This window comes from Bactrocera latifrons, unplaced genomic scaffold (genome assembly GCF_001853355.1).
Source record: "Bactrocera latifrons isolate USDA-ARS-PBARC rearing strain unplaced genomic scaffold, ASM185335v1 scaffold_77, whole genome shotgun sequence".
Taxonomy (NCBI): Eukaryota; Metazoa; Arthropoda; class Insecta; order Diptera; family Tephritidae; genus Bactrocera; species Bactrocera latifrons.
This window is the reverse complement of record NW_017537456.1, coordinates 1,010,643-1,025,586: the sequence shown is the minus strand read 5'-3', so window position 1 is coordinate 1,025,586 and position 14,944 is coordinate 1,010,643. Positions and strand designations below refer to the sequence as shown.

The window sequence follows — 14,944 nt, the reverse complement described above, 5'->3', positions numbered from 1 at the left end:
CTACTACTGTATGGTATTTCTGATGAAGCCTGGCATAAGAGTGTCTTTAATAAACACTCACTCTATATAGTATTTTTCATGTATTTACAGCAATAAAATAAATTATTTACAATTAAATGTACAAAAACGCAAACTAAATTATTTTATTTACAGCAATAAAATAAATTATTTACAATTAAATGTACAAAAACGCAAACTAAATTCTTTTATTTACAGTTAATAGTTGCGGTAACTTTCAAATGTAAATCAATGATTTCTGCAATCAGTTAGCACTAACGTGAGTGCAACAAATAAAGTGCAATCATTTACAGTTAAGTTTTAGCYAACACACATAACTAAGAAGAAGAACCAAATATACAGCTAAAGCACAATGAGCGATACTAAAAACTAGTTATAAACAGCGAAGTACTCACCCATTCTGCCACCCGGTGCCGATAAGCCATCTTAACACATTATTTAACAATTAATTTATTATACAACAAAAAACAACCAATTAGTCATTTATGTGTGTGGTGTGTGTGTGTATGTGAGGAGTATTATTTGTTTGCGGCATTTTATTAATTACGTAATTTTATTAAATAACAGTAATTATTTAATTCAAGATTAAATGCATTTCAATGCACATAATAAGCCGGCATTTGAAAAGTTAGCAGTTTCAGATTTTTCAAAGTTTTTTTTTTTTTTTTTTTAATGTAAAAAGATCCGATTTTAACGGGCAGATGTTGTAGAAGAATAGAGATGAAGAAAAGAGAGAAGAAAATATAGCATATGTTATTATAATTATTTATTTTAATTTTTCATAAATGCATTTGAGTGTGTTAATACATAAATAATTGAAGCCAAAGTGGAATAAGTGATAAATGAATGAATAATGATGCAAATGTTAAAATAATTTATTGAAAGCGCTTGAAAATAAACAAACAATTTAATCGGTTATTTTATGAAAAATGCTTCAGTAAATTCATTTCTGTCAAATAATCGAATTAAAAAAAAAAAAAATTATAATATATGTGTTTGTGTATGTGTATACATAYGTATGGGTGCAATTTTGAGTGCGTGAATGAAATAATGAATTCAATTTGTATGCCAGTGTGGATRTACATATGTCTGTATGTATGTATAGGAAAATGCCAATCACAAATTGGAAAGTGAATTTAATTTCATAAATATTTAGAATAATGCGATTCTGCGTTCACATACATACATATTTATGTGGGAATGTCTGGGTATGTATGTATTTCAACTTGAGAGCAGTTTAGTTGTGGAAATCTAAATAGATTATGTGTAGTGTTGTGTAATGATTGCCAACCCGTGCAAAGTAGATTTTATTGTTACTTTAGTCTTTTCATTTTTATTTGCTTACCTTGCACYCCGCCTTTGTCCAGAAAATTGCTGAGATTAAACGTTGAGTTGCTGGACGCTAAATACTGCATGAATCGCTGTGAAAAACAAAAACAGAATTAAATTTATTAAAAGGTGAACTTAAATTTTGAATAAAACGCATTAATATTTATTAATGARAATATCTATAATAAAAATATTATTGACTTTAACACGTAAGCAAGAAAGCACGTTAACTTTGGCTGCAGCGATGCTATAACRCTCTTCCCGGGTGCATTTTTAATAAATAWACAAGTAAGGAAGTGCTAAGTTCGGGTGGAACCGAACTTTTTAATCTCTTGCAGTTTGTGAGAATCAAAGCCAGGGAAATACTCYAAGGTKTAAAACCAATMRTATAGAGTAAAGTCAGACGAATGTTTGAAAATGCTGTTATATGGGAACTAGGCCAATTTTTCGCTGAAATTTATCCATATTACGCGCAAAGATACACTGGAGTAAAACACGTTCTCTTCYTTTCATTGGGGTAACTCAGATATTGGCCAATACATGCAGTACAATGTCACCCGGAAGTTCGAAAACCTTTATATTAAGAATATGGGGGCAAAGGGATGTATTGGGCCGACTATTTTTGATATACAGACATACCATTATGATAGAAGGTTTATGACTGAATTTCAATTTATATATGTATTATCTCACACATTGACCGATATTTTTGATCAAAAGTCACCTATACGTATCGGGGTCCAAATATTCGAAACCCATCAATTTGAAGAGTTATGATTGGATTTGAACAATTTTTCTTCATAAAGTACTGATTTGTGTACTGGAAATTGAAGGAATCAAGGGGAATTTAAAATTGCGCTATATGGAGAGTAGGCGTGGTTATTGTCCGATTTCGTCTATTTTCACAATGTAACAATGTGTGTAAGAATGTAAGAAAAATGCCACGCAAAAATTTTGTCGAAATCGGCTAGACGGGTCTCGAGATATGAGATTTCACCAAAAAGTGGGCGATGCCAAGCCCATCGTCAAATTTTCACACCGGCTCTCATAAATCTCTCTCATACCACATCGGAGGTAAGACAATAAGTCTCTGACTTTTTTAGTGATTGACTTATTGCGTTTTTAGTAGTTTTTAGTAGTTTTTAACAGTACCGTTATATACGGAGTGAGCGGGGTTATCTTCCAACTTCATCCATTTCCACGTAGAGATCTTATAATATTCGAGAAAAGAAATTTGTTTGTAGTACATTATACTCATTAGAGGGCGGGGGTCATGTCCACTTTTGAAAAATTTTGCAAACAAATGAACTTTGTCACTGCGATCTCCTGTGTCAAATTAGAGTTTTATATCCTAATTTAGTGCTTAGTTATGTCACTTTATATGTCTACGATTACGCCCATCTACGAAATCGAAATTTTCTTTGTACGAAGAAGCTCACATACCAAGTTGAATCAAGATATCTCAAGTTGCAGCTTGCATGGACGGACAAAGAGACAGTCACCCGGATTTCAACTCGCCTTGTCATACTGATCATTTATATACAGGCTTTGTCCGGAAAGTAATAGGACTGATTTTYCTCTGCCGCGACTGTACTTTAAAGGGTGCGCGCCCCGACTGGATTCGGTAGCGGGCGTTCCTAGCTAATGAACGAGCGTCTGGTCAGTTGTCTTCGAGCACCTGGAGAGTCAGGACAAATATTTTCACGCGACCTATTTCTGTGAATGGTGCAAGCCGAAAATTCAACGTTCGTTAGAGCAGAGGTACGCGTTTAAATTCTGTATGAAACTCTGTAAATTTGCGAGAGAGTTTGATATGATCAAGCAGGCTTAACCAGATGTTGCTTTAGCAAGAATTTGTGTGTTTCGTTCGCACCAGGCCTTTTTGGTGGGCCGAGAAGAGGTCGCTGATGACTGAGTAAATCCAAAGTCAAAACGATACTCATTGTTGTTTTTGACATCGCCCACCATGAATTTGTTCCTCCTGGACAAACCGCCAACGCCAAGTTTCACGAGGAAGACCTCAAGAGACTGAAATGGAAGTCGCACCACGACAACGCCCCGGCTCACACCGCCTTTCTTGTTAACATTACAACATTTCTGCAGTCGCCATACAGCCCAGATGTGGCCCCCGGACTATTTTTATGTCCTTGCCTAAAAAGACCGGTGAAAGGCCTTCCGGATTCCGAAGAATGCCTTTCGTGACGCCTTCAACGTTTGTATATCGCGCTACATAGACGCATAAACAGCCTATTTTGAAAGTTCTTAGAGAATTGTAACGATTGGTTAAATATTTTTTTTTATCGACTCAGTCCTATTGCTTTCCGAACAAACCTTGTATACATAACCCTATATTTAACTCGCTTAGTTTTAGGTGATAGGTACAATCGTTAGGTGCACAAAACTATTATACACTCTAGCAACATTTAGCAAGAGTATAAAATAAGTATTTATTCTGGCTCAGGGATGGTCCAACTTTCGCATAGTTCTAAGGCAAATCCGAGTTTCGAATATAATGGATTTTCGAATCGAGTTACAGATTAGGGCACCAGAACTAAAAGCAAATTTCGATTTTAAATTTTTCAATATCTTCTATTTTAAAATTATTTTAGAAAAATATCCATTTTATTAAAAAAAGCCCCTTGACCAAGAGCAAGGAAAGTTATACGAACAATACAAGTGATAAAACGCCCCGCATTTCAATATATGCTCACTTATCATTTACATATATGTATGTGAATCTGTATGTACATATGTATATAGTGCGATACGCCTATTCTTACACAATTCCATTGCTATCAATAAAACACAATTACTCGCCCGATATTATTGTTGATTCCCAGTTGTTCGTACACAAGTTAGACATATTTACTACGTATGCATTAGTTRCATATATTATTTATGAACATAAACATTTTATTGAAAAAATATTTAAAACATTAATACAAAAATAAATAAAGCATTTTTATTTACTCACCTCATTGCCATATGCCATCAAATGATGAGTGGTTATCAGTGCTTTATATACCACCACCCAATTGGTATTCTGTGAGCGTTCAATAAGTAAATTGGCCAAATGCGGTATGGAGACATTCGGTTCGTTCGTGCAATGTACCAAATCTGCAAGTTTATAAAAAAGAAAAAAACGAAATTAGAAATTAAATATTTTTAATACTGGCAGTCTMTTACATTTATTTACGTTCAAGTTTAGGGCAAGTGTTTAGGATTAGGTGGGGAATAAACTTAGAAAAGTCGCTGATTTTATGCGCACGAGAAATTAGCTTAAATATCTACTAATACAAGTAATACTCATTGAAATATTTCGACCTAAATGGTCAGAACTCTACCTCGACTAGCTTGAACTTATACCGGAGAAGTTCGCTCAGCATATCGATGCTGTTTATACCAGTTTATACCAGTACCTGAAAGGAATCATAAGTCCACTATAATAAAAGTATCTTTCTAAAATATACAGAGTTTCCCAATAAGAATGCCATTATTCCTTTTTTTGTTTTTTTATTTAATGTGAAGTACAATCGATACAATTTACTTTTGAATATAACTGCATTCGAATAGTTCCACGACTTCTTTTGAAGGAACGAATTCGATGAACTCAGTTTCGAGCACTTTTTCCACTAAAACAAGTCGTATGCCATTAATATTAGCACGTTCAATATTGACTTTTAGAACTTAAAGAGAGCCTAGCTTTTGCTAAAGACCAATGACTTCAGAAAACCCCTCTAGCAGTAGTCTCATTATGTTGAATCACAACTTCTTGGGGGCCATTCAATGTAGCAATTTCTTGAAATCGAATCTATAAACGTTTCTCACAATAATACGTTGTTGTGTGGCACTTAGCCTCGTCTTGTTGAAACCAGATGTGGTCAAGATCCCCCTCTTCCAATTGCGATCATAAAAATTTGATTATCATCGATCTATACCGATTTCTATTCACAGCAATGGAGTCATTGGCTCCATTTCACAAGAAGTACGGACCGCTGATTTTAGCTGACAAAAAACCACACCAAAGTGTCAATTTAGGTTAATGTAATGGTTGTTTATGAATAATTTGTGGATTTTCTTCGCAACAGCATCGATGAAAGTGAGCTTCATCGGAGAAAATGATAAAAAATCGTAATTCTTTTCAAGTTGCTCCGAGACAAAATCAACAAATTCACGACGTTTACGGTGGTTCAATAGCTTCAGTTCTTGAGTGAGAACAATGTTATATGGGTGCAAACCCAAATCCTTTTTCAAAATACGCTACTTTGTAGATTGAGACAGTCCTTATTCTTGGGAACGTCTTGTACGAAAAGTTGCTATTGCGGAACAATGGAAAAAAATGACATATCATGACATATTAGTGGCCAAAACGACGATATAATTGGTGTGAACTTTTCGTAACCGAACACTATAAGAATATGTTTTGTGAATTTCGTGAAAGTAATAGTCGACTGAGCAATACGAAACAAACACTCGACGCATTACTAGCGAGATCTTAGACATCCAGGAAGACGAGTTCAGCTGTTAAGGCTAATTACAGAAATCAATAAAATGGCAGCAAAAGCGGCAAACCTCTACCAACGGACGGTGGACCCACACAGCGTGCGAACCTGGATTTCCACCTGARCCAAATATTAAGCGGGAACGGTTGCTTCAGAGGCTATCTACACAAATTTCAAAAACACGTCAGTCCGTATTGTTCAATGTGTACGGAGTCCATAGAAGACTCTGAACACGTGTTTCTGAATTTTGCCCTCGGTTTCTAAACATAAGAGAAAAATCAGAAACTGCACTAGATGGTAATTTAGAAGAGGAAAATTTTACCGTACRTATGTGTCAGTCCTCTGATAAGTCGAGAGCTGTTCGCGAAGCGGCAACTTCCATCATGACTAAATTAAGACAGTTACAKGTTGGACAGACTGACGTCTACAACCTATAAAGGAGGCGTAAAATGTCTTGCCAATCCCACGAAGTTATGTGTGGAGGTTTCGTAGGAGAGTCTTGACATGGAAGTAGGTTAGGTTTAACGGATTAAAGTTCCRCACTCCGGCTTTCGATGCTTTCCCCTACTAATAAGAAAAGGCCGCCTCTACGGGAAAAATTGTGTAAAATATATAATATAATATGCATATACAAGTATATATGTACATACATCGCCTCTGTAAACCGAATTAATAATTCAAAAACTTTACATAATGGAAATCGTATTCAAGTTGTTGAACTCTTATAGCCACACATATACATAGTACATTATGTATGTACATAAGCACTTATCTGGTAAAAATTAATAAATTAAAGAGATGCAAGTGTACGAACGGGTACATATGTATTTCCATTGCACTTGCTTTGCGAAACTTATAAGCGCATAACATGCAGTCGCTTATCAGTACATAGGAACATATGGAATTGATAAATGCACAAAAATAAATTTAAACTGCTTCCTCTCAGTCTAGTGATTTCTTCATTCTTATCCGTTAATTATAATGAAATATATATTATATATATATTGGAACCAGCATTAACACCAACAACTATGTCAGCCTCGAAATCGAACACAGAATAAATCTTGCCAACAGGTGTAACTTCGGACTGAGTAGGCAATTAAAAAGTAAAGTCGTCTCTCGAACGAACAAAGATCAAATTCTACAAGTCACTCATCATCCACGTCCTGTTATATTGTACAGRGGCATGGACGTTGACAACATCTATCCAGTTTTTGTTACGAGTTTTCGAGAGAAAGGTTCTGCGGAAGATCAATGGCGAACACCGCAGTCGATGGAACGATTTATACGGCGACATTGACATAGTTCARCGAATTAAGAGACCTGGCCAGCGTAGCGTCTGTCGTCCGAATGGAAAAAAACACTCCAGCTCTGAGAGTATACGACGCAGTACCTGCCGGRAGAAGCAGTGGAAGAGGAAGACCTCTACTGCAATGGAAAGATCAGTTGGACAAGGACTTGTCTACACTTGGAATCACCAGTTGGCGCCAAACAGCGATAAGGAAGAGCGACTGGTGATTGTAAACTCGGCTACAACCGCGCAAACGGTGTCTGCTCCAATAAAGATGAAGATATAATATAATTAAGTTGACCATTAAGCTTGCAAACTTCCAGAAGGAAGCCCTATAAAGTATATCCGARTTAAATTAAAAATCTCCTTCTGCCTGTCATATGTGTACATACGTGAACTATTCCCCAGTTGTTGAGATATCAATCTAAAACTTTGCACCCATCCTGTTCTGTCAAAAAATTTGATCATTTGTCAGCACATCGGACATCGGACTACTATATATAACGCTATCATATAAAATGACAAGGTATCGTCACGAAATTTAGCATGGATTATTATTTCAGGTATCGTTACAATATCCGAACATATTCTTCAGAAGGATCACTAAAGCATATAGCTGGTGTACGAACAGACTGATCCAAATCAAAATCAAAATCTTTATATACCCTCTTAAGCCACACGAAATGCATCTGTATTATAACTCTAGTTTAAGGTTTTTTGTCCTTTGCAGTATAAAACCGCTAAATTTTCTTTAATACGTGTCTTCCTATGATTTTGAGATCAAATTTGTTTCGAAAGGAGGACAAATTACTAGCAATTTTTTTTTTATATTTATGTATTTATCGCATAACGGCAGAAAAMATTGCTGAAATAATTTCSAGGCCTGATGTCGAGTTAACAGTACTTGGCCGGATGAAAATCTGGTTCGTTCCGYTTACTTAGACCCGACTGTGGTGGGAAAAGAAAGAAATCGGCACATGTGGTAACTCTTTTATCACCTGCGTAACTTATTTATAAATTAAATATAATAAATGTTGCTATCAGTCAATAATTTATGTAAAACTAAACAAGTAATGTTAACGGCAAATCTTTAATAATGTTAATATCGTGGAGTCTACTTAGTACTTGTACTTCTACGTAACATTTTTTGCACGAAACGAAATAGATTAGCTGAATAATAATGCATTATAAAATTAATTATGCATTTTTGATAACGGCTTTTTGTTGCTAACCTTTTAAAATTACATAATTAGTTGCGAGCGCCCAATTAAATAAATATTTTAACACAAGAACGCYCCTTGGAGCATCRTTTATCAACCAAATAAAAGCGCAWAGCAATAATACAACACTCTGGATCGACTAGCTGCGTGCAAATTGAAAATTTGCATATACATATGTACCATATACATATGTATGTACATATATACATACAAGCAGTCAACGTCAGAGAAATAGCACACTTTTAAAATATGTAAATGGTTCGATTTAGTTTTTAGTTTCATCAAGCGCATCGCAATAATTACTAACTTGAGTATATATATCTTGGCTTCCACAACATATAACGGTAAGCTGATGCTGTTACTGTTTTGTTGTTACTCTTTATAATCGCATTTTAACGGTTATTTGATTGGACAAAGAATAACTCACATTTTGTTATTGGTTCATTATTAATTTGCAGTCGTGAAAAAATACATTGACAAGACATAATAGCTAGTTAAATAAAATTAAAATCTTTAAAAATTGGTAGAAAGGAGAACGATTTGTGACATACACTAAAAAAAGGCAAAAATCCAACGCGGACTACCAAGATTATAAATTATTCGAGGAAAATGCCATAAAACGCTATAAATTTTATGAAAAGTGATCCTAATTTGCTAATAAAAAAAAATACAACCGCAAAGAAGCAGGGCTGATCCTTTTAAAACTTCTCGAGAAATTATGGCTGAAGTAATTCAATAATTTGGATGGCGGCTCAATTATGCTCAGTAGTTTGGACAAATTAGTCGAAAAAAAACCATTGCTGTCCAAAAAAAAACATTAGAGCCCCACTGAACTTTGCTAGAGAACATTAGAAAAGATGTCATATTTTGTAAAGTAGTACTTTTAAGCTATGAAACAAAGGTAAATAGTATTGGATCCGATGGCAAACCATTTGTCCATCGMYCAGGTGCCGAGCATATAACTCCAAATACGCTAAAAACACCGGCCTTGGAACATTGGTACGSATATATGGTAGAATGGATCAATTTTAAAATCTCAACATTCTCAAAAATACTATGGAACCATTCGGTATCGAATCGAAGCCTGTGAATCGGACTTTTATGCATGATAATTATCCAAATCACGTAGTTTAAAATGTGAGAAATTGGCTACCGCAGAAAGTATTGASGTCCTGAGCGGGCCAGCTATGTTAAGCTGTATATTGCTAAGAAAAGATTCAAAAAAGCCGAAGAACTTTGAGCTCGCATCGAAAAGTAGGTGCCGGAAGTTAGTGGAGGTTGCCTCGATAATGGCAAGCAATTTTGAAAAATTGTGGACAATAACAATGTATTAACTACAAAATGCTTAAACGCAAGAAAACTTAATAATTTGTTAAATATAAATAACTATTGAAATTTTTTTTTACTTAATTTACTTATTCCTCAAGTTATGCTGTGCTCATGAAAATTTTTATTTTTTTGCTGTTTGTATTAATAATACAAAGTGCGTTCCAAAGTAAAAAGGACTTTAGAAGAAAAAAACAGAAAAAAAATTTTTTCGGCAAAATCAATTTATTTTATTCAAAATAGTCTCCTTCTGCTTCAATACAGCTTTTTGCACGGTCCAAAAGCATGTCGAACGAGTGTTTTAGCTCGTTGGCCGCCAGTATGCCGGTGCAAGCCTTTTGTCTGCATAACGCTTTCCTTTCATGGTCAAATGCATTTTTCCGAAAAGTAAGAAGTCGCACGGTGCCATGTCAGCTGAGTACGGGGAGTGGTTAATGGTTAAAATGTGATTTTTGGGCAAATAATCGTTCTTCGAATGTTGGATTCTGAGCAATTTTTGGTCTTTAGTCAATTTGTGCGGAAAAACCGTGCACACACCTTTCGTAAGCCCAAATGTTCGGTCAAAATGCGTTAAATTGACGTTTTGAAGATGTTCATTCCATCCATTTCCATGAATTTCAATGATGATTTCGGCTGATTTTTGATGAATTCACGCACAATTTAACCTCACTTCCAATCGATGAAATGTCATGAAATTCCCACTGAACAATCGATAAAGATWGCGGATTCTAACGCACTAGTCGGCATATAGATGGCGCCATMAGGGGGATTTTKGAAACCACCTTGTGAAAGTCCTTTTATTACATGCTCAAAATATGTTATTTCTCCGTCCATGACCGTATATACAGTATGCATATGTTTCAGAACACATATGTATTAATGCTATTTATTTCCAATATTAATACATAACGACTAGGAAAATATTGGTAAACATACGAAATTAGAACGAGAGTATAATGATAAATATTTCGGTTGGCTATGGTAAAAATCGATGCCTTTAAAAATAGTGAACAAGGAGAATGACAATATTTAAACAAAAGGACACAATTAATTAAATTAAAATGAGAAAAAAATCGAMTGAATTCTAAATTCTGGAAATAGCCTTGACTTATTATTAAAGAAACTCCACTTGTGAAAATGAATGATATAGTATCTTTAAAATAAAATTAAGTATACCTCAAATATTGAATAGATGAATATYTATTTAAATTTACGAAATTACTAAGCGTTCACATTCCTACTGGGGCTTTGCTTGTAATATAAGTATAAATAATACAAGGAAAAAATAAAAATAAAATTTTCATTACTTAAACTCCCGACGCTGTTGTCAACGTGCAGTATACGCTGATTTGTCTTTAAAGGGGCGTTGCTCATTACCATAATGACGCTAAATGTTTATTCTGACGTTTATACTTTAATGAGCGCTGACTTAATTAAATGTAAGTGCTTCCACTGCGCTCTCCAATGAATTAAGTAATACTGCACACGGTATTTGTAACTTCGTGAATATATTTACATAAATCAGTGCAGATATTTTATAGTAGATGTGTTTTCACAGATCAATATGTAAATGGATCAATTCACTTATTTTAAATGCTTAATTCAAGGTGTAGGCCGGTCTAATAAGTACTTAACCCGGCGATTTTTTAACCTATCCAAAAATATGTTTTTTGTCAATGAAGCTCCTAGCAGACCGTAGTTACCCTCTCCGCTAACTCGTACAGCTTTCGACTTCTTCGCATCATTTCCAATATTTCATGCAGAATATGATCCAGTGATTCGAGATTACTATGGTCTTGCTCACTGTCAGTACTGGTAGCCGTTTGCCATTTCGATTGATGTGCGAGCGGTTTGAAACTCGTGAAGCCCTTTATTTATGATCTCTAACAAAAGAGAAGAGGTCCGTATATAGTATCCAAGCGCTCTTTCTTTCTACTGCACGATTTCCCACGATCTCGCGCTTCCAGATGTGGTAAAAAAAACTACGGGCGAAGTTTTACGTTGTACTTTCAATATTAAAACAAGTTCTTTACTGATTCAGAAAATTGCTAGTCGATTGTTTGGCATTGCTTTTAGCTAATACTAAAAGTCATTATATTTTTAGATTTATTCGCACAAAAGCGACGTGACACACCGTGTCGATCAAATACGTCACTTAACTTCATTATTATCATAACTTTCAATTCTTATTGATTTTAACGTAATTTCCCTAATTGCACGTGCTTAAAAAGCATTCACCGTTAAGTTGTTTATAATGACAACACGTAATGGGTACCTATTTTCTTTAATACAATAAATTATCTAATTGAAATGTTTAAATCACGTAGAAAATTGTGTTTTTTTAGATTTTATATATGAAGATGATTTAAAAAAAGAAAGTGAATGGAATGGAATAAGAAAATGAAGGAAATTAATACAGTGATGATTATTACAAAACTCAAAATAGATAAATTTTGTATATTGAAATATGTATGTATTCCTGCGAAARAACATTCGATGCCATTATGTAAGGAACTCGATTTCTTTTACATGGCTTGCAGAAGTTCTAAGGCTGAACCCAATTTTCGATGGTTTTCAAGCATAAATCGGTCGATACTGTAGCAATTTCATGTTCGATATTCCTTCGAAGTCCATTATTCGTCGCTGGCTTGTTGACATAAACTATAAATTTGACGCAGCTCCACAGCAAATAGTAAAGCGGCGTCAAATGGCACGACCGAGACARCCAATTGACTGACCCATTTCGTTCACCAAACTTGGTTTTCAATAAATCGATTGTGACATTCGTTGTGTGGCTTGTGGCGACACCCTGTTAGAACTACATATTGTCCAAGTCCATATCATCCAATTCCAAAAATATTAGGTCAGCATTGAGCGGTAGCGATTCACTGTCACATGCCGGTCTTGATCATCAGGAAAGAAGTACGGCCCATAAACTACAACAAACCGTGAATTTTTTGGGAWTTTTTCGGTGACTCACGGGGTACGTGTGGATTGCTGCCTGACCAATAAGGCATGTTTTGMTTATCGACGAAGCCATGAATGTCCAGTTATTGCGTCAATTTGATCTTTTAAGGATGTAAGCCAAGATCTTTTCGCAAAATTCACCACAACGACATCACATATGTAGATGCCCAACGACGTGTGAGGGACTGATTTGGGTCTTCCTCAATTGATGCGCTAATAGCAGCAATATTCTCGACACTACGAGCACTTCTTTGTCTAACTGGCACGGGACCATTTTATACATACTTGTCCAGTGAGTTTGCACTAGACGCTTAATTGTTGATCTRACAAGAAGATTATGACGTCCATAAATCTGACGTAGCGCTCTTAAAATTGAATTCACTGACTCCGAATTTCGATAATAAATTTTAATAATTTCGACTCGGTGTTGGATCGTATATCTTTCCATGATGAAATGCCAAATCTTACTTAAGAGAAATGTCAAAAGAGCTGGTAAAAATATGGCGTCGTTTTCTTTCCTTWTTGGTCTATGTGCGAATTGGATGCCTAAAGTCAAAATTGACAAGTGGCCTACGGACATGTACGAACTTAAAATGTCATGACGATTAGCAGAATTAAGTTATAAATAAAATGTTGGGAAGGCTAGGTTCAAATCTAACCGAACATTTCACATGCTTGAAACCAATCTTTTGAAAATCGTGATATCAGTTTTATTGGAACTAATGCAAGTTTTCACCCGATTTTATCCATTTTAGGCAGAAAGCTGTAGAAAAACAAGCTTACTCAAATTTATTGCGATAACTTATATACTCGTATTGGCCAATATATACGACATAAAGTCAACCGGGTGTTCGAAAATATTTACAAGAAGTATATGTGGACTAAGAGAAATATTGACCCGATTTAATACATCCGATGAAAATTCGGGAATTCGGACTGTATTAGAGAAAGCTGAAATGTTTGAAAGATTTGTCCTGYGAAAATTTGCATGATATAGCTTGAAGGTTTTGGAGAGTTATGTATATACAGTTGCGAGCATTGAAATAGTAATGGCTATTGACAAAAATAGTTTCGCTTTAAATTTTGCTTATTTTATGGTATTGAAGTTGATTATTATTCTAGTTATATTCTCTGTAGTGTAACTAGTGTCTTGTTATACACAACAATAAGTGCGAAACACTTAACGTCACTTACTTTTTTACAGCTAATTATATTGTCATATCTGTTTTTATGAGCGAGCMTTAAAATAGTAGTGAACGGTGAGCTGATTGGACACTACTAAAAAGTATTTAATTKTATCAATCAAAAAGTAAGTTTCTTGTTGTTTCTTGTTGTTTTGTTGTTTTATTTATTATCCAATGAAAAAAGCTAAAAAATATGACGGTGCATATTTTAGTGGGCCGCGGGAAGCACTGCAGTGAAGAGAAACGAAAATGGATTCAATCTCTCATAAACAGTAGTAAAACATACAAAGAAGTAGAAAGTCTGGTAGGGTGTTTAGCCTCAATGATTCGCAATGCAATTATTTATAAAAAGAAGATGAAAAACGGGGCGCAAGGCGGATTCTTTCTGAGAATTCTTCTGAGATGTGTTAAAACTCGGCCCACAATGTTCGCTGTGGAGGTTCGGTACAAACTGAACTTGCCCTGCGGTGTTCATACAGTAAGAAGACTTTTACGTGAACATAATTTATATGCCCGCAGTCCTCGAAAAGTACCGATACTAAAAAAAAATCATGTAGCTCAACGTCTGAAATTCGCCAAAGAACACTTACGTTGGCCGATTGAGAARTGGCGCAACATATTGTGGACTGACGAGTCGAAAGTGGTTTTATACGGCGGTAAAGGGTCCCGTCAGAATGTAAGACGCCCCCCTAATACAGAGTACGACCMCGGGTTTACCACAAAAACTTTGAAGCATGGCGGTTCGAGTATCATGGTTTGGGGCTGTTTTTTTTATAGAGGCGTAGGCCCAATTTATTGAATATATTGCAGAATATTATGATGCCATTTGCTGAAGAGGACATGCCGCTGAAATTGATATTTCAGCAGGATAATGACCCGAAACATACCAGTAGGGTGGCAGAGGAGTGGTTTCGGGTCATGGATTGACCAGCTCAATCCCCTGACCTCAATCCCATTGAAAACCTTTGGGCAGACGTTAAGAAAGCCGTATGGAATGACAAACCCAAAAACAACAATGAGTTGTGGACCGTAGTGATAAAAGACTAAAAAGATGCCAGAGTCTCGTAGATTCTATGAAGAGGCGTTGTATTGCTGTTATTAAAAATC

General features: G+C 35.4%; 1 protein-coding gene across 22 annotated transcripts in view; it reads right to left on the bottom strand.

Moving 5' to 3' along the window:
* The window catches only part of LOC108976501 (phosphatidylinositol-binding clathrin assembly protein LAP), a 52,075-nt gene that overhangs the window by 24,583 nt on the left and 12,548 nt on the right, over positions 1-14,944 (bottom strand). For 20 of the 22 annotated variants that reach the window (XM_018945655.1, XM_018945656.1, XM_018945644.1 and 17 more), the window contains exons 3-5: positions 4,322-4,464; positions 1,364-1,439; positions 414-443 (exon numbers count right to left, since the gene is read on the bottom strand). In XM_018945655.1, the coding sequence (XP_018801200.1) occupies positions 414-443; positions 1,364-1,439; positions 4,322-4,464 (249 nt within the window). The remainder of the gene's footprint in view (positions 1-413; positions 444-1,363; positions 1,440-4,321; positions 4,465-14,944) is intronic. The other 2 variants (XM_018945642.1, XM_018945653.1) reach the window with 1 other exon arrangement.